The sequence below is a fragment of the Hypanus sabinus genome, chromosome 24 (genome assembly GCF_030144855.1).
Source record: "Hypanus sabinus isolate sHypSab1 chromosome 24, sHypSab1.hap1, whole genome shotgun sequence".
In the NCBI taxonomy this organism is placed as follows: domain Eukaryota; kingdom Metazoa; phylum Chordata; class Chondrichthyes; order Myliobatiformes; family Dasyatidae; genus Hypanus; species Hypanus sabinus.
Window position 1 is genome coordinate 5,891,171 of NC_082729.1, and position 27,111 is coordinate 5,918,281.

Below are 27,111 nucleotides of genomic sequence, written 5' to 3' on the forward strand. Positions count from 1 at the left end.
GTATTTCTATGTTATATTGACTATCCTGTTATACATAGTATTATTATAAATTGCACATTTAGACAGAAACAAAGATTTTTACTCCTCATGTACGTGAAGGATGCAAGTAATAAAATCAATTCAATACTCAATATCTGCTTCTACCTCTACCCATGGCAGCAGTACAACTCTGAACAATCTAACCTCACTGCCTTATATAGCCCTCCGTTTTTCTTTTGTTCATGTCTATCTAAGAGTTTCTTAACTGCCCCAAAAGTATCTGCCTCTATAGCCATCCCGGCAGGGCATTCCACACACCTACCAGTATCTGTGTAAAGGGAACCGACCTCTGACATCCCCGCTATACTTCCTTCCAATCACCTTAAAATTATACCCCTTGGATTGGTCATTTCCAGACCTGGGGAACAGTCTCTGCCGGTCTACTCGATCCATGCTTCTGCAGACCTCCAAATTTTCCTTCGTGCCAAAGAGAAAAGCCCTAGATCATTCAAGCTTTCCTCACAGGACTTGCTGTCTAATCCAGGCAGCATCCTGGTCAATCTCCTCTGCACTCTTCTGCTGGCTGGTGGCGTAGTGGCATCAGCGCTGGACTTAGGGGCGAGAGGTCCCGAGTTCGAATCCATCCGGCTCCCTTGCACGCTCTCCATCCGTGCCTGGGTTGAGTGTTGAGCTAGCAACTCAATCTTGTAAAAAAAAAACCTGGAGAGGAATGGGCTCCACCAGGTTTCAGGTGCCCAAGACACCCCATACGATGAGCAATCACCAAAAAGATCGGTGCTAAAAGCTTTTCATGATGGTGCCCCCCCCGACAACTCCACCAGGAGTTAAGGGCACGCACGCACACACACCCCTCCCCCGCTAAAGCTTCCACATCTTTCCTATAATGAGGCGACCAATACTCCAAGTGAGTTAGACCATATTTTACCTCACGGCTCCTGACTACTGAAGGCCAGCAGACCATTTGTTTTCTTAACCAACCCATCAATGACATTCTGCAACTTTGAGAGATCTATGGGCGTGAACCCCAAGATCCATCCGTTCCCTATACCGCCCCGAATCCTGCCTATAACCCTGTATTCAGCCTTCCAAAGTGAATCATTTCACACTTTTCCAGCTGTAGGCTTTTTCCCCCCCAATGTCCTTTGGTAGGTTAATTGGTCATTGTAAATTGTCCCGCGTTTAGGCTAGGATTAATCTGGGGGAAACGTTCTGGGCAGTGCGATTGGAAGGGCCTATTCCGTGCGGTATCTCAATAAATCAATTCAATCAATAACTAATCTCCTCTGCCTTGTCTGAGTGAACAGCGAGTCCAAGGGGCCCCTGGCCCTGGTTCTTGTGTTCCCGATACAAACCAGCCCTCGTGTCCTCCCAGGGCTTTTGATAAATCACCGTGCGTGGCTTTGCAAGAGAAAAACCCGGCAGGTTTCTGAACTAATCCGACACTGTGTTCAATTCTGTTTGCCGGCAGGAGATTGACGGCAAGGCGCTGCTGCTGCTGCGGAGTGACATGATGATGAAGTACATGGGACTGAAGCTGGGGCCTGCCTTGAAGATCTGCTACCACATCGACAGACTAAAGCTGGGCAAGTTCTAAACCGGAACTCAGCGCATCAGGAAATAACCAAAACTCACAAAAGACTCATGGCCGCTACTCCAGGAAGAACCTTGCTATCCACTTCTGGGTCAGCTTTCTACTGCCAAGGATCTGTCTTGGATTCCAGTCAGCAGATTAAGCGTACACTGAAGCCACATAGATTTCAGCTTCATAGAGCCATAGCAACAAAGGGAAAAGCCTTTGACCAGACCATTACACTTCCTACTCGTGTTCTGAACCAGACAAATATTTCTATCCAACTGAGATGAAGTATTATTAACAAAACACTCCAGATATTACTGTTGTATAACATCTACTTCTGCCAATTTATACCCTAATTTTTTTTTTTTTTTTCTCTCGCCTGTTGGATCAGTTTAGCAGTGATGGGCATTAAAACAAGCAAGGCCAGAAATAATCTGCTAGTCCAACAGCTTCCGTGGAGAGAGACAGCCAGCGAGAGAGAGAGAAAAACAGTGTTTACAATTAACATCAATGAATTTTCATCGGAATTGCCGGTATCTGCAGTATTTTTGTATTGGTTGTAATTATCGTCTGCTTGTGACTCATCACCACTTCATGAACACATACACTGTACGAAAGAGTGACAGCAGGCAGTGATAGCCTGCCTGATGTCCTGCAGCTAATCAGTCAATTTAAAGCAGGGGCCAGCACAAGGACCAGGTTTTGGTTCGACAAGTCCTCAAATTTATGGGGCAAACATTAGACACAGACTTAGAAGTGTACAGCACAGGACAGGCCATTTGGCCCATTATGTTGTGCCTACCCAACTAAAAAGCAAATCAAAAACACCAAATACTGATACCTGTTACCACACCATGTCCACATCCCTCCTCCTTCCTCACACCCATCTGCCTATCCAAATGTCTCTTAAAAGCCTCTAATGTATTTGCCTCTACCACCATTCCAGGCATCCACCACTCTGAGTACGAGACTTACCCCCCCCCCCCCCACCTTCTATGCAAGTCCTCTGATAATAGTGGGGCAAATGAGTGCACACACCCTCAATAAATACCTTGTCTTCAATGATCATTAGAGGTCCCAAGCCCCCATTTGCTCATCCCTTCTACCCATCCCTGAGATTTCTGTCCAGAAATATCTTTTTCCCCCTGGAATAAGTGCCCCATTGGAGAGCAGCACTAAAGATATTTAAAGATTACCTTTGTCACGTGTACATCAAAACATACAGTGAAATGCATTGTTTGCATCAACGACCAACGCATTGCCAAAAGCGTGGCCATCTTTCTGGCACCAGCCCACAACTAACTCACTCTTAACCCGTACGTCTCTGGACCGTGGGAGGAAACCAGAGCACGCAGGGCAAACGCACACAGTCACAGGGAGAACATACAAGCTCCTTCAGGCAGTGGCAGGAATTGAACTCCCGATCGCTGGCGCTCTAAAGCGTCATGCCACCTTGCTGCCAGCAGAAAAACCAGCAATGTCTATTCACGAGCAGAACAAGATTCCTGCCCACTCGAGATTTTGTCGGCGGCTCCAGTTCAAACTTCATTTTGTTTCCAGCCCTCTAAAAGGATCTCAACCTTGTTGTGGTTTGGAAGCTTGCGTGCATCAGTGACAAGAGAGCTACGTTGGCTGGAGTCAGGGCTCCTGGTAGGGTCACCCATGCCAAACAGGGCAAAGGGTAGAGGCCAGACTAAGAGTGGTCCACCGGTCCTCCAGGTTCAGGGGGCTCAGCTCAGGGCTAACAATCCTGACTGGTCAAAAAGAATTGTTATGGAAACAGCAATGCATACATAGAAACATAGGAAACCTATGGCACAATTCAGGCCCTTCGGCGCACAAAGTTGTGCCGAACACTTCCCTACCTTAGAAATTTCTAGGCTGACCTATAGCCCTCTATTTTACTAAGCTATCCTATCTAAAAGCCTCTTAAAAGACCCCGTTGTATCTGCCTCCACCACCGTTACCAGCAGCCCATTCCACACACTCACCACTCTGAGTAAAAAAATTTATCCCTGACGTCTCCTCTGAACCTACTCCCCAACATCTTAAACCTGTGTCCTCTTGTGGCGATCATTTCAGCCCTGGGAAAAAGCCTCTGACTATCCACACGATCAATGCCTCTCATCATCTTATACACCTCTATCAGGTCACCTCTCCCTCCTTTGATCCGAGGAGAAAAGGCCAAGTTCACTCAACCTATTCTCATAAGGCATACTCCCCAATCCAGGCAACATCCTTGTAAATCTCCTCTGCACCCTTTTTATGGTTTCCACCTCCTTCCTGTAGTGAGGCGACCAGAACTGAGCACAGTACTCCTAGTGGGGTCTGACCAGGATCCTATATAGCTGCAACATTACCTCTTGGCTCCTAAATTCAATTCCACGATTGATGAAGGCCAATACACCGTACGCCTTCTTAACCAGAGTCAACCTGCGCAACTGCTTTGAGCGTCCTATGGACTCAGACCCCAAGATCCCTCTGATCCTCCACACTGCCAAGAGTCTTACCATTAATACTATATTCTGCCATCATATTTTATCTACCAAAATGCACCACTTCACACTTACCTGGGTTGAAATCCATCTGCCACTTCTCAGCCCAGTTTTGCATCCTATCAATGTCCTGCTGTAACCTCTGACAGCCCTCCACACTATCCACAACACCTCCGACCTTTGTGCCATCAGTAAACTTACTAACCCATCCCTCCACTGCCTCATCCAGGTCATTTATAAAAATCATGAAGAGTAAAGGTTCCAGAACAGATCCCTGAGGCACTCCACTGGCCAAGGGCAGAGATGAAGGGCCTTCGTTGTTGCCCTGAATGTCAGCAGTGTAATGGGTAGTAAGTTGGTTACTGTATGGTGTTGGTTTCACCATTAATAAGACAAGCTGTGTTTATCTAATGAGTTTAATGTAAGCATCTGCCGGGAGCTTTTACTTACGACCCATTACGCCCCTGGCATTTAGGGCAGCAATGAAGATCCTCCATCTCTGTCGGTGTTCAGAGCTTCCTTCATCGTGTCAGTAGCTTCCTCTGGGATTTCACTCCTGTCAGTCATGCAAGTCCCGGGTGGAGACTCAGGAATACCGTCACACTCAGACACAGAAGGATTCTTCATTGCTGTTTCTATAACAATTATGCTTGACCAGTCAGGGTTGTTTGCTCTAAGCTGAACCCCTGAACATGGGGGACCGGTGGACCACTCTTAGTCTGACCTCTAACCTCTGACCTGTTTGGCGTGGGTGACCCTACCAACCACCAAAGCATAAAATCCTAACTCCAGGTAACATAGCTCTCGGGGTCATTGAGGAATGCAAGCTTCCAAACCCTACGACAAGGATATGGCCCCTTTGGAGGACTCAGCAGGAGCATTAGCAAACAAACACCGAGACAGATTAATACAAATGATGCAGAGCTCTGGCAAAGAGATTGAGCCAGGGGAAAACTTAATGGCCGACTCTTGTATTCAATTTTCCACCTTCCTCACATCCACTCCCTCTCTTTTTACTGGAGGTGCAGGGCTGGGCTACAAGAGTACTAACAAACTCCCACAAGTTGCCCACCTCCGCACTGTACGCTGGTTATGCTGATTGAGGTTACGAATGGTGCCCTCACCCCACGTACAGCCCGCACTGGTCCACCAGCCAGTGGCTGACCACCAAATGCAAGACATCAAATATGGCACCGGCTGAAATCAGCACTTGGCTCAGCAATGGTGGAAATGCAGAGCAAGCTGGATGGGCTGAATGGCCTAATTCTGCTCCAAAGGCTTATGGTCTTAACTCATTGTGTGTATTGCCCTGTTTAGGACTGGTGTTATTGACAAAACCATCAGGAAAAAATGAGCAGATTGATGGATTGGGTGATTCTTGCACTATCGCGTAAAAAGGACAGTAATGTCCAGGCGATTCATGCTACATCTTTTTCAGCACTACAGCGTTTCTGTAGCAACCGCTTGATTTCAACACCGGTCACGTCACACAATGCACGTTGCAAAGTCAAAATCCTAGAAATTCTACATTTTTTCATTCCCCGCATGTCTTTGAACCCTTGCTTGATGCCAGTGATCAGCCTACTTGCTCCTCTCTCTCTCTCTCTCTCTGTCTGTCTAGATCCCCACACCCACCTAATAATTATCAATGTGTTTAAGACATTGCCAAATCTACTCTATATCAGAGTAGGATCACCAGTTGAATTGCTGGAGTTGAGAACAATGAGGGAGGATCTTATTTAAACCTACCGAATATTGAAAGGCCGAGACGAGGTGGATGTGGAGAGGATGTTTCCAGCAGTGGGGGGAGTCTAATACCCGAGATCACAGCCTCAGAATAGAATCCCTTTAGAAAAGAGATGGGGAGGGATTTTTTTTAAGCCAGAGGGTGGGGAGTCTATTGAATTCATTGCCACAGGCGCCTCTGGAGGCATTTTAAAGCAGAGGTCGATAAGTTCTTGATTAGTAAGGGTGTCAGAAGTTATGGGGAGAAGGCAGGAGAATGGCCTATCATAAACACAAGGAAGTTTGCAGATGCTGGAAATCTAAAGCTGCACATACTCAAAGCCCTAATAGTGTTTTGTTTGTGTGTTGCTGAGTGGCCTGATTCTGCACGTATGCCATATGGAAAAGCACAATGGAGGCATGTCCAGTTAGATGTGAGGATGCTGAATCCATGGGATTCGTTGCCACAGACAGCTGTGGAGGTCAAATCATTGGGTATTGGGTTGACAGACCCTTAATTAGTAAGGGTATCAAAGGGAGATTATTAAGGGTATATGGGGAGGAGGCAGGGGAATGGGGTTGAGAGGGATAATAAATCAGCCATAATGGAAAGGTTGAGCAGACTTAATAGGTCAAAAGGGCCTGCTTCTGCTTGTATATCCTACGGTCTAAATCCCTTCCCAACAGCATCAGAAGGTCTGCAGTGGTTCTTGGTGGAAAAATCACCTTCTCAAGGGCTGTTGAGAGATGTGCAATAAATCTACGTCCTGAAACTGAAGACGAAAATTCATATTCTCTTGGACTCTGTCTTGTGCTAAGGTTGAGAACAATCAAAGGGGAAGGAACTGATTAGAAGGTGATCTAATCCTTTAAACTCAGACCAGAAGATGATCAATCTTTGTCTTACTTCTCGGCTTTCTGTTTTTAAATTAAGACCATAAATTAGGCCATTCGGCCCATCAAGTCTGCTCTGCCATTTCATCATTGCTGATCCATTTTCCCTCTCAGCCCCAATCTCCTGCCTTCTCCCCGTATCCCTTCATGTCCTGACTAATCACGAATCTTAACAACCTTTGCCTTAAATATACCCAATGACTTGGCTTCTACAGCCACCTATGGCAACAAATTTCACTGATCCTGTACTATTTTGCAAAAGAAATTCCTCCTATTCTAAATGGACACCCCTCTATTCTGAGGCTGTGCTCTCTGGTCTTCGACTCCCCCAATATATGCCTTTTTCACGCCCACTTTATCGGGGCCTTTCGACATTGGAAGGGTTTCAATGAGATTCCCCCGTCATTCTTTTGAATTCCAGTGAGCCATCAAATTGCTCCTCATGTGACAAGCCTTTCAATCCCGGAATCATTTTCATGAACCTCCATCGACCCTCTCCAATGTTAGCACGTCCTTTCTTAGTTAGGGTTCAAAAGAGGTTCACAAACATGTTTCTGGGATTGAAAGGTTTGTCATATGAGGAGCGTCCGTTGACTGAGCCTCTCCTCACTGGATCTCAGAAAATGCTGAAAGGCCTCGATAGAGCAGACATGGAGAGATTCCTTATGGTGGGGGAGTCCAAGACCAGAGGATACAGCCTCAGAATAGAGGGGCATCCTTTTAAGAACAGAGGAATTTCTTTAGCCAGTGAGTGGTGAATCTGTAGAATTCATTTGCCACAAGTGGCCGTGGAGGCCAAATCATTGGGTATATTTAAGGCAGAGATTGATAGATTCTTAATTAGACAGAGTAAGAAAGGATATGGAGAGAAGGCAGGAGATTGGGGCTGAGAGGGGCAAATAGATCAGCCATGATGAAATGGCAGAGCAGACTCGATGGGCCAAATCGCCTAATTCTGCTCCTATATTTTATGGTCTTAATGTCTTATAAGGGGACCAAAACTCCTCACAATACTCAAATAAGGCCTCATCTGTGCTTTATAAAGCCCTAACATTACATCCTTGATTTTATATTCTAGTCCTCTGAAAATGAATGCTAACATCGCGTTTACATTCCTCAACACTGATCCAAACAAATTAACATTAAGGGAATTCTGCACGAGGACTCCCATGTCCCTTTGCACCTCAGGTTTTTGAATTTTCTCTCCAATAAATCTTAGTCTAAGAAAATAGTCTTAGATATGTTTAAGTATTGCAAGAGCTGATTTGTCATCATGAATTGGACAAGAACAAAAACAGACACAGATATTGTCCAAGACCTTTGTGGCTATTGAAAGAACCCCTCTACAGCATGGGCTGAACTAATTAATTGCAAAGGGTTTTTTTTTAAAAAAAAGAGAATGGTAACAGACCCTTCTGGCCCAGTAACCCCAGGCCACCCAATTACACCCGTGTGGCTAATTAACCCACCAACCATGTGTTCTCGGACTGAGGGATGACATCAGAGTGTTTGGAAGAAACACCTGCAGTCACAGGGAGAACGTACAAACACCCTACCGACAGCACTGGCTAGAACTGAACCCAGGTCACTGGTGCTGAAATAGTGTTTTGCTAATTGCTACACAAGCTTTTAGTCCCTGGGTCAATGAACTACAGATGCTTTAATGTTTCTGGAAAGGCACAAATATAACTTCTGCAGCACGCTGTTCAGCGTGACCTTTCTTCAATATCACTTACTTGGCACTGGACTGAATTCCCATCTTCATGTTATTGATAACCTCAGCTGATCTTCCATTCTCACCTGATTATTTCCTCATCCAAAGTGATCTTCGGGATACAAGATAAGGTAAGATGTTCTATTTCTACAGAACAAACACGAAGAAATCTGCAGATGCTGGAAATTCAAACAACACACATAAAATGCTGCTGGAAGACAGCAGGCCAGGCTGTATCTATAAGGAGAAGCACTGTCGACATTTCGGGCCGAGACCCTTCCAAGACAAGAAGGGTCTCGGCCCGAAACATCGGCTGCACTTCTCCTCCATAGATGCTGCCTGGCCTGCTGTGTTCCACCAGCATTTTGTGTGTGTTGTTCTCTTTCTACACCAGGACATATTTGGCTCTGGGCAGAATTTTTATTTTGATCCTTTGGAGGTCCTAGTTCAGGTGACATAAAAGGCCTTTTCCCTGGAATAATTTATGCACACCAAATATCTGACATTCAACACCTTGAACCATAAAACATAGAAACTGAATTAGGCCATTTGGCCCATCAAGTCAGCTCCACTATTCCATCATGACTAATTTCCCTGCCTTCTCCCCATTAGCTCCCACCCTGATTAACCAAAATCCTACCTACTCCTGTTTTAAGTATACTCAATGACCTGGCCATCCACGGCAATGAATTCCATTGATTCACCAATCTCTGGCTGAAGAAATTCCCCCTCATCTCTGTTCTAAATTGATGTCCTTCCATTCCGAGGCTGTGCCCTCTGGTCCTAGACTCACTCATGATAAGAAACATCTTCTCCACATCCACTCTATCTAGGCCTTTCAATATTTGATAGATTTCAATGAGGTCCCCTCACATTCTTCTGAACTCTGAGTACAAGTCCAGAGCCATCAAACATTCCTGACACATTAACCCTTTTGCTCCCAGAATCATTCTCATGAACCTCCTCTGGACCCTCTCCAATGCCAGCACATCTTTTTCTTAGATAAGGGACCCAATGCTGCTCACATACTCCAAGTGTGCTCTAACCAATGCCTTATAAAGCCTCAGCATTACATCCTTGTTCCTAAATTCTAGGTCTATCGAAATGAACGCTAACATTGCATTTGCCTTCCTTACTTCAGGCAAGTTAACCTCTAGGAAATCCTGCACAAGGACTCCAAGTCCCTTTACACCTCTGACTTAAAATTTTCTCCCCATTTATTCCTTCAAGCAAAGTGCATGATCATACACTATTTTCCATCTCCCACTTACCTGCCCATCCTCCCAATCTAAGTTCTTATGCAGACTCCTTGCTTCAACACCACCCACCTTGGAATCAATCATCCACAAACTTGACCACAAAGCCATTAATTCCGTCATCCAAATCGTTGACAAATAGCATGACCCCAAGTGGTCCCAAAACTGACCCGTGTGAACACCACAAGTCACCGGCAGCCAACCAGAAAAGACCCCCTTCATTCCCACTCTTTGCCTCTGGCCAGTCAGCCAATCTTCTGTGCAGATCAGATTCGGTGCACGTTGCTGTGAAAGCTCCAGCAGGTGGAAACTCTGTCATGGAATGGTGGTGTTCATTGATTAATGCAATACTAGGCAAGATGTGGAACAGAGAGTGATAAACAAGGACCACACACAAAATGCTGGTGGAACACAGCCGGCCAGGCAGCATCTATAAGGAGAAGCACTGTCGATGTTTCGGGCCAAGACCCCTCGTCAGGACTAACTGAAAGGAAAGATAGCAAGAGATTTGAAGTAGCAGACGGAGGGGAAAATGCGAAATGACAGAAGACCGTAGGGGGTGGGATGAAGCTGAGAGCTGGAAAGGTGATTGGCAAGAGTTATACTGAGCTGGAGAAGGGAAAGGATCATTGGAGGGGAGGCCTAGGGAGAAAGAAAGGGGGAGGAGCACCAGAGGGAGATGGAGAACAGGTAGAAAGAGAGAAAAAAAGGAGGGGGGGAAAATAAACTAAATATATCAGGGATGGGGTAAGAAGGGGAGGAGGGGCATTAACAGAAGTTTGAGAAGTCAATGTTCATGCCATCAGGTTGGAGGCTACCCAGCCGGTATATAAGGTGTTGTTCCTCCAACCTGAGTGTGGCTTCATCTTGACAGAGGAGGCCATGGGTAGACATATCAGAATGGGAATGGGATGTGGAATTAAAATGTGTGGCCACTGGGAGATCCTGCTTTCTCTGGCGAACAGAGTGTAGGTGTTCAGCGAAACAGTCTTCCAATCTGCATCGGGTCTCACCAATATATAAAAGGCCACACTGGGCTGTGTTTTCCTAGGGTCTGTTTACTTAGCCTATTTGCTGACTCTTTCTAATCCCTTGGCCAATTGAGAACATGGGGGTCAGCTTGGATTTGAGAGCAGAATTGCTCAGCCTGAGGGGAAAGGGGTGGAGATATTGGTCTGAAAGAGGGACAGAAGCAGAAATCTTCACATTCCTGGGTGATCACTCGATTTACTACAACTCATCTGAGGCTCGGGATAAGAGATGGGCAGTGGGTTAGTCAGAAAAACTTTTTAAAGAAGAATTTTTCTTTAAAAAAATTTAAAAGATCTTTAACTTGACACTTCCATGATAGTCAAGCACTAACAAAGATGCCAAGGATTCCTTTTTCTCCAGCCCTTTACCTTTTCACCCTCCTGGCTGTATATATATCACCTTCTAGTTAGCCTCCTTTCCCTTCCACACCTCCCCCACCTTTTTATTCTGACATCTTCCCCCTTTCATCTCAGTCCTGAAGAAGGGACTCAGCCCAAAAGGTCGACTTTTTCTTTTAATTCATTTCCATCGATGCTTCTTGACCTGTTGAGTTCCTCCAGCATTTTGTGTATGTTGCTTTGGATTTTCCAGCATTTGCAGACATTGTGTTTACTGTTGTAATAGGAACAAAGTCACCAGAGAGACACTAAAGCTAGTGGATAAAGAAGTGTTTTATTTAACAGAAACAAGCACACTTGGAGGGAGAGTCCTGTTCAACCCAATATTACATGAAATTTTATATACTAAAGATCAAAGTTAGCAGGACAATTCTATAGTTACAATGTATCTACAATGGTTCCTTTGAATTACATATAATATCCACACACCTCCTTCACACCCACACTCCAGACACCCAAAACGAATGTTAATCAGTGTTGTCTGGTTTGCAATCAACCGCAGTGCGCAGCTCCAGGAAAACTATTGTTCAGGGCTGCATTTTAAATTCAATCTACAATCCATGTTCAGTTCTGAAAATTGGTTTTGCTGATGAAATTAATCTTTGCAAAATTCCCAAACTCAAAAATACACCCCAACATTTAACCCAAAGGTTAAATTCCATTTATAGAGTCAGAGTCATAGAAAAAGTACAGCACACAAAAAAACGGGACCTTCAGCCCATTTAATCTATGCTGAAACCATTTAAACTCGGCACTCCCATAGACCTGCACTGGGACCATAGCCCTCCATACCTCTACTATCCATGTACCTATCCAACCTTCTCTTAAACATTGAAAGTGAGCTCACATGCACCACTAATGCTGACAGCTCCTTCCACACTTTCACAACACTGAGTGAAGTTCCCCTCATATTCCCTGTAACCTTTTCACCTTTCACCCTTAACCCATGACCTCTGGTTGTTGTCCCACCTAACCTCAGTGGAAAAAAACCTGCTTGCATTTACCCGATCTATACACCTCCATTCTTCCCTCCTGTCCAGATTCTTTCTTCTCCAGTCCTTAACCTTTCACCCTCATTCAACTTCACCTATCGCCTTCCTTTCTCAATCTTTTTTAATTTTCAAATTGATAAACATAACAATGATAATGATTCAAAGAGATGGGGATTACATTAAGAACGGTTCGTACAGATTCCAAGTAACATGTAAACTAAACCTCCCAATCTCATCACAACTGAACATGAAAAACATTCAAAAAAATCTTATACAGAAAAAAAAGTCCCCTTAAACTAAAAAAAAAACAAAAAAGCTGGGCCGCCTTGTTTCATTGGTTAAAATCATAATTTGTCATTAACTCCGCTCCCCTATACACTATCAAAAGGTTATTGAGAAGGATTCCGAAAGGGTCAGCTCACATCATATGAAAATGTTGAATAAATGGTCTCCAAGTTTCTTCAAATTTAACCAAAGGGTTGATAGTGCCACTTCTAATTTTTTTCTAAGTTTAAACATGTAGTTTGGGAAAACCATTGAAATGTAGTAGGGGCATTAGAACCTTTCCATTTAAATAAAATGGATCTTCTGGCTATTAATGTAACAAATGCAATCAAACGGCAAGCTTGCATCTATCACAGACAGGATTTATATGGCAATAAAAACGAGCCAACTTATCCTTAGACATATAGGCCCTATGAACCACCTTAAATTGTATCAAAGCATGTCCAGCACACATTGAAGTAGTGTTAACTAGTTGGAGAAATTTCTCTCATTTCTCTATAGGTAAATATACCTGAAGTTCTCTTTCCCATTCATTCTTAATTTTATCAGACGTACGGTACCAGGACGTATTTTTGTAATCAGATCATAAATAATTGCTATTAAATTCTTCTGATAGGGGTTTAAACCTAAAATTTAGGTTTTGAATGTTATTTTTCCAACACCACATCAAACTGAAATTACAGGGGGAAAAAAAAATTAGGTTTAAACCTATCGCCTTCCACCTAGACTCTTTCCCTTCCCACCGTTTCATTCTGGCATCTTCCCCCTCAGCCCTGAGGATGGGTCTTGACCCAGAACGTTGGTGAAAGAAATAAAACAGCCTTTAGGTTTGAGTGAGCTGACGTACAGAGCAGCATCACATCCCAAAATGGTGGCCCCAAATCCTCAACGAATGCTCAGACTTCCACCTTTGGTATCTGCAGCAGGGGACAGCCCAATAAGCCGTTTTGTCTGGGTTGAAATACAGATGGCAGGATCTGAAGGGGTTCTTCGTCTCTGGCTAATCTGAGTGCTGGACCCTTTCTAGTCAGCCGTTCATTGCCCCCTGGGATTAGCTGCCCGCCTCGGTTTCCTCAGCTGAAGCCATTAATTATCAATGACTTGGGCCGCCGAAATACACGTTCAAAATGGGTCAATCACAAACGCGAGAAAGTCTGCGGGTGCTAAAAACCCGCGGGAACACGCAACAAAATGCTGAAGGAACTCAACAGGTCTAGCAGCACCTACGGAAATGAGTAGAAGAGTAGACAGTTGATGTTTCGGGCCGAGACCCTTCCTCGGGACTGACAGGGAAGTGAGGGGTGGGGGGCGGGGGGCGAAGATGCCAGAATAAAAAAGAGTGGGGGTAGGTGAAAGTCTTGCCGGAAAGCGCTGAGTGAGACCAGATAGGTGAGGAAGGTCAAGGGACAAGAAAACCCGATAGCAGAGAGTAGACCATAGGAGGAAGGGGACCCAGGGTGGAAGTAATAGACAAGCGTTTGATTACTGACCGCTGACAACTGATGTTCGAAGTGAATAAGGCGCAGGTCAATTCATCAATGGTTTTGCAGACGTGGCGAGTCACAAGATCATGATCCAATTACGATTTCCTTGGTCCCGGTGTGTACCAATGTTAAGCTTGGTCTCATGTCATTTAAACAGAAAGGTTAACCCAACTTAGTTCCTGAACTAAACCAATAACTTATTGTGAAAATCTGTCGGTGGCTTGGTCTTGTATAGACACTTTTCCCTTTGGAGAATGAGAGGAGATTTGATAGAGGTATACAAAATTAAGAGGGGTATGGATGTGGTAAATGCACACAGGGTTTTCCCCACTGAGGTTGGGAGAAACTAGACCTAAAGTCATAGATAAGTTAGCGGCACAAATTTGGGATACAGTAGAGGTGGCGGCCAAGGACAGACAGAGATGGAGGCCCTTCATTGCTGCCCTAAACGCCAGCGGTGTAACGGGCATTAATCATGTTAGTGTAGTGGTTAGCGCAATCTCTCACAGGTGACCCGGGTTCAATTCCTGCCGCTGCCAGTAAAGGAGTTTGTATGTTCTCCCGCGACCATGTGAGGTCCCTCTAGCTGTTCTAGACACGTACGGGTTAGGGTAAATGTGGGCATGCTATGTTAGCGTCGGAGGCAGGTACCCCCTTTACACATCCTAGGACTATTGCCCATCGACGCAAGCGTGGCATTAAATAAAGCAAATCTGCAGGAACACTTACTTGGTTCTGAATCCCGAGGTTGACGATGACATATGGCAAACCAGATCACGAAGGCCTCTCTGGTCTACTCACCATTAACCCGCAAGAAAGAGTCGAGAGGAGAGAGATTTAATCTTCTCCATATACAATACTGACAGTCCCAGAGCGAGTGGCCGTGGAGAGGATGCTTCCTATAGCAAGGGGAGTGGGAGCACAGCCTCCGGAAACAAGGACGTCCCCTTGAAAAAGAGATTTAAAGGAATTTTTTTTAAAGCCCAAGGCTGGTAAACCTGTGGAATTCACTGCCTCAAGCAGCTGTGGAGGCCAATTCGCTGGGTGTATTTAAAGTGGAGGTTAATAGGTTCTTGATTGGTGAGGGCGTAGGGGAGAAGGCAGGTGAATGGGATTGAGAGGACTAAAACATCGCCTGTATGAATGGATCTCGATGGATTGAATGGCCTCATTTCCGCTCATTGGCTTTCAGCCGTGCCTTCGAAGCGACGGAAATACTTTCCCTTGCGCCGCTGGAGAGGAGCCGCCGTGGGATTCACTTCGCTGGGTTTACATCAGCGCTTTGCGCCGCATCTGACGGCCCTTTATTACATCAGGGCACAGGGTGCATCAAAGTCACTCACAGACAGCAGAGGAAAACACCGATGATAAAGGTATTTCTGGTCTTCTCCCCCCACCCACCCCCAACACACACAAGCCCACGATACAGACGAAGTTTAGACACTTGAGTCGAGTGCGTAAGAGATCCGTACAGAGGTCGCAATTAGCCACGGGGCATTTAAAACCCCACCCCACCCGACCCTCCCCACCGGGGACCATCTCTGTTGATCGGTTCAGCATAAATTTCCTCTGCAGCCCGTTGTTGCCTTGGATTTCCAGCACCTGCAGATCTTCTGTTTGTAAAGTGCTCCTCGGCACCATCCGCCAAGAGCAGGACTTCCCCTGTGGCCAAACGTCTTAATTCCGATTCCCAGTCCCATTCTAAGATATTGCTCCATGAGGCAATATGGAGCTACTATCCATATCATCTTGTGGTACGATGAGGCCACCCTCAAGGCGGCGGAGGAGCAGCACCTCATATTGTCAGGGAGCCCTCCAGCCTGCTGGCCAGAATATCGATTTCTCCATTCGGTTTTTTTTTTATAAAAACGTTTTCCCTCCACCTCCCTCTCCCACCTTCTTCCACTCCCCACTCCATCCCCTTACCTCTTCTCACCCTGGCTGTTACTTGCCCCCGTGTCCCCTCCTCCTCTTCTTCATCTCATCATCTCATGTTCTTGTTATGAAATTGCTATTTATTTATGCCCACAGGAAAATTAATCTCAGGGTTGTATATGGTGACGTACATGTACTTTGACAATAACATTTAAAGAAATTCCAAAATTTACTTTGATTCCCCACGCTGTGGCTGAAGAAATTCCACCTCATCTCTGTTGTTAAAGGACAGACTTTGTTTGCTGAGGCTGTGCCACTGGTCCTAGACTCTCCTTCCAGTGGAAACATGCTCTTCATGTGCACTCTTCCTAGGCTTTTCAATATTCAGTGAGGTCCCCCCCCCCCCCTCATCCCCCAGTGAGCACAGGCCCAGACCCTTCAAATGCTCATCACACATGAACCCTTTCATTCCCAGGATCATTCTCACTGACCGTACTAGTGAGAAGAGGGCTTGTCCAAGATGTGAGTGTCTGTAGGGACAGATGCCTCCTGCTTGAGGGTTAATAGGCAGTGGTAAGTTACTCCTAGTGGTTGGAAAGACATTTATGGGCGTTTGAGTGGAAATTAAAAGAAAAAAAAATCAAAATCAGGTTTAATATCTCTGGACTATGTTGTTGAATTTGTTAACTTTGAGGCAGCAGTACAATGTAATAAAGAGAAAAAACTGAATTATAACAAGTATATATATAATAGTTAAATTAAATAGGTAGCATAAAATAGAAATAAAAAGTAGTTAGTGTTCATGGATTCAGTGTCCATTCAGAAATCAGATGGCAGAGGGGAAGAAGCTGTTCCTGAATTGTTGAGCGTGTGTCTTCAGTCTCCTGTACATATTCCCTGACTGTAACAATGAGGAGAGGGCAGGTCCTGGGTGATGGGGGTCCTTAACGATGGACACCTCTTTTTTTCAAGGCATCGCTCCATGAAGCTGTCCTGGATACTACGGAGGCTGGTGCCCATGATGGAGCTGACTGAGTTTACAACTCTCTGCAACTATGCTTTTCAGAATTTCATAATATAATATCTTTAATCATTTCATGGTATATAATTTCATATTTTCATTATGTTTTTCTTAATTTGATAAGGTTACTCCTCAGCGCCCTACATTCCCATGAGAACAAACTCACTGTCTTCTCACACTCCATTCCGTCGGGCATACTTAAAGTCATAGATTCATGGAAAAGTACAGAACTGAAACAGGCCCATCTATTCCATACCACAACTGTTTAAACTGCCTACTCCCATCGACCTGCCCTCTCCTCATTGTTACAGTCAGGGAATATGTACAGGAGACTGAAGACACACGCTCAACAATTCAGGAACCATAGCCCTCCATACCCCTACCATTCATGTACCTGTCCAAACTTTTCCTAAACATTGAAATCAAACTCACATGCCCCACTTGCACTGACAGCTATCACCACCCTCAGAGTGTAGATGTTTCCCCTCATATTCCCCTTATACTTTTCACCCTTAACCCAATACCTCTAGTTGTTGTCCCACTTCAGCAGAAAAAGCCTGCTTCCTTCCATTTACCCTATCTCTCCCCTTCATAATTTTGTATGCATTTATCAAATCTCCTCTCAATCATCTACATTCCAAGGAATAAAGTCCTAACCTATTGAATCTTATCTCTCAGCTCCTCCAGAACCAACAGCATCCTTGCAAATTTTCTCTGCACTCTTTCAACTTTATTTACATCTTTCCTGTAGATAGGTGACCAGAACTGGATACTCCAAATTAGGCCTCATGAATGTCTTATACAACTTCAATGATTCCGTTGTGTTTCTTTGTATTTACCATGAATGCCCACAAGAAAATGAATCTCAGTGTCGTAGACAAATAATAATAAATTAACTTCGAACTTTGTTTCCAGTGCCATAAGATCTTTGTTGTAGTGCGGTGATTGTAATTTATTTATTGACTGTTTATTGAGATACAGCGTGGAATAGAGTCTTCCTGCCCTTTGAGCCACGCTGCCCAGCAGTTCCCCAATCTAATCCTGGCCTAATCACGGGACAATCTGCAATGACTAATTAACCTGCCAACTGGTACACCTTTGGAATGTGGGAGGGGGGAAGAAAGCGACTGTTCGTCTCTCCTTTCGCTGTGGATTGGGGGACACCTCTCTGTCCCTTGTTAGTGAGAGAGAGCACCTGTGTTGAGCTGTCGGGTAAACAACAGTTTTTGGCGACTGCAGATCATGGTCGCTGTTTGGCTGCTTTGCTGTTGGGTGGTGGGTGCTGTCAACTTTTTGGGGAGGAGGTTGATGCGTGGGGGAGAGGGGACTTTGGAGATCTGACGTTCTTTGGGGATTCTGCTGTTCTTTGTGGGTGCCTGCGAAGAGTAAGAATTCCAGGTTGTATACTGTATACATTCTCTGATAATAAAATTGGAGCACCCGGAGGAAACCTATGCGGTCATGGGGAGAAAGTACAAACTCCTTACAGGCAGCGACGGGAATTGAACCCGGGTCGCTTGTACTGTAAAGCATTGTGATAACCACCAGGCTACCATTCCGTCCCCAAATACACACTATATTCCAAGTGAGGCCTGACCTTTGTTTCATACAGCTACGACATGACATCCCATCTCTCACACTCAGTGCTTCAGCCTGTATACACAAGCAAGCTGAATGTTTTCTTCACTATCCTATCCACCTATCACTCCATTTTCAGGAAGCTATGAATTTGCACCCCAAGATACTAGCTGTACCTCAATGAACAAAAACTTTAAAGATTTGTGAAACAGGATTCGTTTGAACTAAAAGATTCTGATGTCCTCTAATCACCCTCTGCCTTTCCAGGTGAACATAAGTCATGTCCCATGGAACTTCCCTGCTCCTGATGTCAGGTTCACTGGCCCAGAACTTCTTACATTAACCCTACTGCCCTTTACAAATGAAGCAGAGTTTCCCAATCTTTTTTATGCCAGTAACCGAAGGGTTCGTAAATTCAGCTTGGAAACCCCTGGAATAAACAATATTAGCTATCCCCAGACCTTCTGGTACCTCAAAATTGTTCAAAGTAAATCCATTACCAATGTATATATATGAGACCATATACAGCCCCTAGATTCATTTTCTTGTGGGCCTTCTCAGTAGAACAAAGAAATACAATAGAATCAATGGAAAACTACACACAAACACTGATAAACAACCAGTGTGCAAAAGAAGAAAAACTGCAAATACAAAAAAAAAACTAATAAGACCATAAGATCTAGGAGCAGAATTGGGCCATTCTTGGGAACCTCCTCTGGACCCTCTCCAATGCCAACACATCTTAGATACTTTTCTTAGATACGGTGCTCAAAACGACTCTCAATATTCTCCATCATCTCTTTCAGGAAGAGAATTTCTGCCCTTAATCGAAGGGAAAGTCTCAGCAAGGAGTTTTGAGCTTCCAGTCCTCTGGGACCATGGGAACATCAGGCACAGCACCAAACATGTGAGGCATCCCTCCAATCTCAACCGAATGCAGAAAATGCTCTTTGAGTAAAGCCATGGATGATGACAGTGTCCAAACTCCTTGTCTGTCAGTGTTCGTGGGTAATTTAAATCCAGATTACTCCAAGGAGCAGCTGAGCTACAGATTGAAAGATTTATTTGCTTCGGTTGACACTGTCCTGCAGAGACATGACATAGAGGTCTTCAAGAAGCACAAGCGAGCCCATGCGTATATACGGCTGAAAACGGACAGTGAAGTTCAAAAGGTCTTGCGAGAACTACAAGATCCTGGTATTTTGGAGCTGAATGACATGAAGGGATTAGTAGTTAAAGGAAAAACGCTAAAAGTAGCCAAGGACATCCGTGAATTTTCAGAGCACACCTCCGACAAGGTAAGGGAACTGTCATGCCTCTGTTGGTACGTTACTGTTTGAGGTACCAGAAATGTTACTTATAACCTCCCTAAATTATTTTTGATTTTAATTCAGTTTATTGTTGTATACACCAAGGTAACAAAGTAACCCTGATTGCAGGAAGATCAGATTGAACAGTATATATCATCAACATTATGTGGTGTGTCATATGACATGGGCGATCATGGTCCCATGGCCATGACTGACCTTGGCAAATTTATCTGCAAAAGGGGTTTTCTGTTGCCTTCTTCTGGGTAGTGTCTTTACAAGATGGGTGACCCCAGCCATTATGAAAACTCTTCAGAGATCGTCTGCCTGGCATCAGTGGGTGTTTACAAGATGGGTGACCCCAGCCGTTATCAATACTCTTCAGAGATTGTCTGCCTGGTGTCAGTGGTCACATAACCAGGACTTGTGATAAAAACCAGCTGCTCATACGACCATCCACCACCTGCTCCCATGGCTTCACATGACCCTGATCAGGGGGTAAGCAGGTGCTTCACATTACCCAAGGGTGACCTGCAGGCTAGTGGAGGGAAGAAGCGCCTTACACCTCCTTTGGTACAGACGTATCTCTATCCTGCCACCCCATATGGTGATAACAAATACAACAATGAACAAAATGAGCAACACACACAAAATATTGGAGGAACTCAGCAGATCAGAACACATCAATAGAGAGGACTAAACAGTCGATGTTTCAGGCCAATCCCCAACAGGACCACAACCTTGTCATAGGGTTTGGAGGCTTGCATTCCTCAATGACCCCGAGAGCTGTGTTGGCTGGAGTCAGGGCTTTATGCTTTCCCTCTTGGTATGGTCACTCATGCCAATCAGGTCAAAGGGTAGAGGCCAGATTAAGAGTGGTCCACTGGTCCTCCAGGTTCAGGGGTTCAGCTCAGGGCTAACAACCCTGACCGGTAAAACAGAATTGTTATGGAAACAGCAATGAAGAATCCTTCTACATGTCAGTGCGACGGTATTCCTGAGTCTCCACCTGGGACTTGGATGACTGATAGTAGTGCAAACTGAGCTACTGACACGATGAGGGAAGCTTAGAACACCATCAGAGATGGACGACTTTCATTGCTGCCCTATATGCCAGTGGCGTAATGGGCAATAGAGAGTTTCAGGCCAAGGCCCTTCTTCAGGACTCTCAACATCAGATTTCTAAATGGTCCACGTGTTCAATTTTCAACACTGTCTGTAAGGAGTTTGTACGTATTCCCTGTGACCGCATGGATTTCATCCAGGTGCTCTGGTTTCCTCCAAAGACTTACGTATGGGTTAGTAAATTGTGGGCATGCTATGTTGAAGCTGGAAGCATGGCGATGCTCGCGGGCTGCCCTCAACCCATCCTCAGACTATATTTGGTTGTCGGCGTCAATGATGCATTTCACAGTTTCGATGTACATGTCATAGAAAACCACAGCACAGAAACAGGCCCTTCAGTCCGCACAGAACCATTTAACCTTCTTACTCCCATTGACTTGCACTGGACCCTCCATACCCCTACTGTTCATGTATCTATACAAACTTTTCTTAAGCATTGAAATCAAACCTGCATCCACCACTTGCACTGGCAACTCATTCCACACTCTCATCACGCTCTGAGTGAAGAAATTTCCCCTCATGTTCCCCTTAAACTTTTAACCTTTCACCCTCGTGACCTCTAGCTGTAGAGATGTTTCCAATCTCAGAGGAAAAAGCCTGATTGCATTTACCCTATCTATACCCCTCATAGGACCATAAGACAAAGGAGCAGAAGTCAGCCATTCAGCCTATCGCGTCTGCTCCGCCATTTTATCATGAGCTGATCCATTCTCCCATTTAGTCCCGCTCCCCTGCATTCTCACCATAACCTTTGATGCCCTGGCTACTCAGATACCTATCAATCTCTGCCTTAAATACACCCAATGACTTGGCCTCCACTGCTGCCCGTGGCAACATATTCCACAGATTCATCACCCTCTGGCTAAAAAAATTTCTTCGCATCTCTGTACTGAATGGGCGCCCTTCAATCCTTAGGTCATGCCCTCTCGTACTTTGTATACCTCTACCAACTCTCCTGTCAGTTTTCTATATTCTAGGGAATGAAGTTCTAATCTATTCAACCTTTCCTTATAATTTAGGTCTCCCAGTCCCGGTAACATCCTTGTAAATTTTCTCTGTACTCTTTCAACCTTGCTTACATCTTTCTTGTAGGTAAGTGGCCAAAACTGCACACAATACTCCAAGTTAGACCTTAGCAACAGCTCATACAATTTCAACATAACATCCCATCTCAGTGGCTCAAAACTGCACCCAATACTCCAAATTAGGCCTCACCAACTTCTTATACAACTTCAACACAAAATGCCATCTTAGGCACCAATGGCACATTTCGCTGCATGTTTGGATTTGTGGTGTACATGTGACAAATAAAACTAATCTTTCTCTCAATTCCTCCCAGAGCAGTTCTGCCGATCCATTGAAACAGGAATCCCACAGTCAACAGCAAAAGGACAAGAGGAGACTGGATCAAACTCAGGAGACATCTGGAGGCCCCTCAGGAAAATCCATGCAGCTACCAAGCAAAATCATCGACCACTTAGCAACACCTCTGATTGGGACCAAGTCCGACAGCGCTATAATGGGTGGGGAGATCGCCGGGCAGGAGCGGTTGTTTTACGGCACGCTGATGGGAAGTGAAACGAGGAACGTTGAATTCAAACGAGGAGGCGGAGAGTACCTGAACGTGACCCTGAAGAACCACATTAGGAAGTACATCTGTGCCTTCCTCAACAGCGAGGGGGGCAGCCTGTTCGTGGGCGTGAACGACGATGGCACTGTCTGCGGGGTGGAATGCAGCCACAAGGACGAAGATCGGGTTAGGCTGCTGATAGATTCGATCCTGAAAGGCTTCAAACCACCGCTCTTCCCAACTTCCTACTCCATCAGCTTCCTCCCGGTTATCAAGGACGGGGACACTGGGCTCTTTCTAAAGGTCGTGAGACTGACCGTTCACCCACCCAGCAAGGACGGCGATATTTTTCTCTACGAGACTGACCAAGGTGAGGTGTACATACGCAGGGACGGCAGTGTCCAAGGCCCACTGACAGGAAGTTCCATACAGGAGTGGTGCAGGCAGGTAATACGCTGGATTCAGAAACCATCCAGGGAGCAGCCTTGTCCTTGTTCCGTTGGGCTCGAACAAAAACTATGGTCTGGATCTTGTGGTCAACAGCAAAATAATAATTAGGGAGTCATAGACCATGAAAACATGCTCGTCAGCCCCGCCCATCCATGCCCACCCAAACTAGTCCCAATTTCCTGCATTTGGTTCATGCCCCTCCACGTACCTATCCTCAGTCAGGGTCGACCATGGACGTTACGTCCTAGCTGTCTAGATACACATGCCAGGGCAGTACGATATGAAGAGCAAGCTGTTGCCCATGTAGCGAGCTCCCCCTCTCCACTCATCTGATGAACCCAAAGGAACGGTGCGGTTTGGACACCAGCAGCGTTGAACTCAACGTAGGACTGCCATCTCTGGATTTTTCCCTCAGGGTTTACTCCCGAAGCCTTCCCCATGAGAGGTTAAAGCCGCAAACAGCAGAGGCTTGAGGCCAGAGTTCTCCTTCTCCTCGATGAGCTGCCAACCACGGCTGATGAGCCCTATCTGCCCGAAGTGACTGGTTTTAAGGCGCCTGTAAACTCCCTTCGCCCCTTCCCCTGTCAGTGGAAACGGTTCCACCAGGCTTGGTAGCTAAGTCACACATGAAGACCAGCATCTGGACTTGGTGGTCAGGAGCTAATTGAGTCACACACCATTGGAAGCATCTAATAGGTAGAGGGTGCTTGTCCCCATTACCACCACCTAGCTATAACACCCTTAAAGAACCTATCCAAATGATACCATTGTACCTGCCTCAACCACTTCCTCTGGCAGCTCGTTCCATACACTCACCAACCCCTGCAAGAAATTGTTACCCCGCAGGGCAGTTTTTCATTTTTCAACTTGTTAAAACTTTTCACTTCTCACCCTATGGTTAAAGATCAGATCAGTTTCATCTCTGACGTGCCTACCGTAACGTCCAGTGAAATGCGTCATTTGTGCCAGCGACCAGCACAGCCTGAGGATGTGCTGTGGGGGCTGCCCTGAAGCTCCATCACCAATGCAGCATACCCACAACTTTCCAACCCTAACGTGTATGTCCTTAAAATGTGGGAGGAAGCACATGCGGTCATCGGGAGAAAGTGCAAACTTATTACAGGCAACAGCAGGAATTGAACCCAGATCACTGGTACTGTAGAGTGTTGCTACTGTGCCACCTCCAGTTTTAGACTCCCCTATCCTGGCAAAAAAGTCTTGACTAAAGGAACCACTCAATAAATATCGGGCAATCAGGGGTTTCCAACCTGGGGTCCACGGACCCCTCGCTTAACGGTATTGGTCCATGCCAGCAGAAAAAGGGTTGGGAACCCCATGCCCTAGGCAATGCCTGCTGCTAACAGGCCTCAATTCAAAATGGATCCTGGTACCCAGCAGATGTGATGTCATCAGGCAGAGCGGCCAATCACATTAAAGAATTTTTTTTCATAATAAATATTTTATTTTCAATTGACAGGACAGTTTTCTCCACAACAAGAAAGCAGGTGAACCTGCTGATTGGAAATACTTTTTGCAAAATAGAAGTTCTCTTGAAATTTGTATCTGTCATTGGCATAGTCAGCTGGGTTCTTTCTCATCGACAATTCGTGTTCACGGTTGCCCCAAGTGTAAATGGGTTACGACACCACAAATGGAGGAACAACACAGAAAACCTGGCCTCTGAATCACCTCCATGTATTTCGGATGACGTTGATTAAGTAATTTGCAAACGCCCTCTGTTCAAAGGGAGATATGGTGTAGGTAATGATGTGTCGCACCCTGGCCAAATTTCCAAAGTGGTGACCCATTCTGTAGAAATCAAATCCAAAGTCCTTCCTGTTTCCTTGATTCAGACCTCAAACAGCAGAGCCTTAGTGATGGAAAGCAGCAAATGAGCACCATTAAAGAATAATGGGGCAGCACGGTAGCAGAGTGGTCAGCACAACACTTTACAGTACGGGCGACCGGGGTTCAATTCCCGCTGCTGGCAGTAAGGAGTTTGTATGCCTGCCACGTTCGCGGATTGTGGACTCTCAGTCACATTCATGATGTGTTCTGGTTTCTGGTGGCCAGTCGGGTGATTTTGAATCAGGGCAGCCTGCAGCTAACAAGCTGAACTGTAATAGACCTTTCGATTTTGCATTTATATCCTTTGTTTTTGCTCACTTTTTTTTGTTGCTGTTTGCGTGGTTTGTGTTTTTTCTCTCTGCATGGGTGGGGGGGGGGGAAGGTTGATTTTTTTTTTCTTTGAACGGGTTCCATCATTCTTTGTTTCTTAGCTATCTGAGTGGAAGGCAGATCTCAGAGTACGCACTACCTATTTATTTCGATAATTACCGGTAAATGTACTTTCAATATACAGAAAGGTGCCGGAATAGGGCGAGTAGCATCATGAAGGATTCCTCCCAACCTGCTCCTGGACTGTTTGTCCCACTCCCATCAGGGAGGAGGACAGGTAGCATCCACACCAACATCCCTAGACTGAAGAAGAATGGGATTGAGAGGGAAATGCATCATGATGAAATTGTGGACCAGACTCGATAGGCCTAACTGCTCCTATGTCTTATGGTCTAAAAACAGTTACTTTCCCCAAGCAGTGAGGCTGATAAACACCTCCAACCACTAACCCACCCCACCACAACCCCTACCACCACTACTTTATCATTTCCTGTCAGTCACCTTGTGTACAGACTCTCCTGTCACTTTATGACCATAGTCAATCTTTGTATACATTTATATTTATTGGGTTTTTAAAAAATTATTATTGTGTTCTTTATCTTATTTTGGGTTTTTTTTGGTCTGCATTGTTCCAGAGTAAAAATTACTTTGTTCTTCTTTACACTTGTGTACAGGAAATAACATCAGTCTCGAAATTCACACGCTTTCGCTCTCTTTCTCTTTAAGAAGTGGACAGCCGAAGTAAAGAAGCTGCAGGGTATCATTGACACCTTGGTTAAGGAGGAGTACCAGCTGCAGGAAGAGCTTCGCCAGCAGCAGCAGAACCTGCAGGAGCTTCAGCAGCTGCACCAGGAGCTGCAGGCGTTCAACTCAGACAGGGCGGCCGTGTCGAATCTCTGCTGCGTCATCTGACGGCCAAGTCAGTCACCAGGCTGGCCCAGCAGAGGCTGGCTTCCAATCCCCGGCTGGAAAATTCTGCCGGAGTCCCCGGTCACGGAAACAGCCGCTTGCAAGCAATGGATTAATAAAAGCTCTGCTGCAGACTTGAAATTCTCAGTAGGCCTTGAGGGATTAGATTGAACATTATGGTTTCTTTAGCTCAGAATGTTGTGCCAACCCTTGAACCTACTCCAAGATCAATATCGCTCTTCCCTCCTACATAGCCCTCCATTTTCTGTCATGTATGCGCCTACCCCAGAGTTTCTTAAATGCCTTTAATGTACCTGCCTCTGAAGTTCAAAGTTCAAAGCCAATTTATTATCAAAGTATGTATATGTCACCATATACAGCCCTGAGATTAATTTTCTATCACCACCCCTGCTCGATAGACCGCCATGCGTTCCACGGGCCCACTACTTTCTGTGTAAAATAACGTACCTCTCCATTAATGTGGTGGGAATGTGGCAAACAGGAACACGATGATGTGCAGCTCGTCAGCTCTCTGTCCTTCTGTAAAGTAAGGCTGATCCTGTGGCCCTGGTCTCTGCCTTTGTCGACGCCCATATAGCCACGTGGCTGAAAGAAAAAGATGGACAACTGCACTATGTGGGAGGGAACGGTTATGATTGATCTTCGAGCTGGCTAAAAGGTTGGCACATTGCAAGCTGAAGCGTCTGTACTGTGCTGTAATGTTCTACAGCACAGCACAGGTCATTCGGCCCACAATGTTGTGGTGAACTAGCTGAAAAACAAATCAAAACCACCCAAACACTAATCCCTCCTAGCTCCATGTCCATATTCCTCCATTTTCCTCACATCCATGTGCCTACCCAATTGTCTCTTAAAAGCCTCCAATGTATTTGCCTCCACCACCATACCAGGCAACACATTCCAGGCATCCACTACTCTCCGAGTAAAAAACTTAACCCTCACATCCCCTTTGAACCTACCCTCTCTCACCTTCAATACCCTCTGCTAATAGACATTTCAACCCTGAGACAGACTCCCTGTCCATCTATGTCTCTCATAATCTTGTAAACCTCTATCAGATCTCCCCTCAGCCTCCACCGCTCCAGAGAAAACAACCCAAGTTTATCCAGCCTCTCGTGACAGCACATGCCCTCTGAACCAGGCAGCATCCTGGTAAACCCCTTCTGCACCCTCTCCAAAGCCTCGACATCCTTCCTATAGTGGGGCAATTGGAACTGTATGCAATC

At 45.4% G+C, this 27,111-nt stretch overlaps 2 protein-coding genes and 1 pseudogene across 11 annotated transcripts in view; 2 read left to right on the forward strand and 1 right to left on the reverse strand.

Moving 5' to 3' along the window:
* The window catches only part of LOC132380423 (polycomb protein SCMH1-like), a 211,319-nt gene extending 209,321 nt beyond the window's left edge, over nucleotides 1–1,998 (forward strand). For all 8 annotated transcript variants that reach the window (XM_059949208.1, XM_059949209.1, XM_059949211.1 and 5 more), the window contains one exon: nucleotides 1,469–1,998. In XM_059949208.1, the coding sequence (XP_059805191.1) occupies nucleotides 1,469–1,594 (126 nt within the window). In that variant the 3' untranslated portion in view covers nucleotides 1,595–1,998. The remainder of the gene's footprint in view (nucleotides 1–1,468) is intronic.
* A 5,631-nt stretch (nucleotides 1,999–7,629) lies between these two features.
* LOC132380425 (schlafen-like protein 1) lies at nucleotides 7,630–26,338 on the forward strand. 3 transcript variants are annotated; one of them, XM_059949219.1, is made up of 4 exons: nucleotides 7,630–8,535; nucleotides 19,132–19,623; nucleotides 22,097–22,774; nucleotides 25,682–26,338. In XM_059949219.1, exons 2-4 carry the CDS (start codon nucleotides 19,288–19,290, stop codon nucleotides 25,865–25,867), a joined length of 1,200 nt encoding a protein of 399 aa, XP_059805202.1. In that variant the 5' UTR covers nucleotides 7,630–8,535; nucleotides 19,132–19,287; the 3' UTR covers nucleotides 25,868–26,338. The 3 variants fall into 3 exon arrangements, with proteins under 3 accessions (XP_059805202.1, XP_059805201.1, XP_059805203.1); XM_059949218.1 differs by lacking the exon at nucleotides 7,630–8,535 and adding an exon at nucleotides 15,107–15,224; XM_059949220.1 differs by lacking the exon at nucleotides 7,630–8,535 and having other exon boundaries at nucleotides 19,249–19,623; nucleotides 25,685–26,338.
* Nucleotides 24,244–26,432, reverse strand: LOC132380582 (cytochrome b-c1 complex subunit 8-like; annotated as a pseudogene).
* Nucleotides 26,433–27,111: the final 679 nt, after the last annotated feature.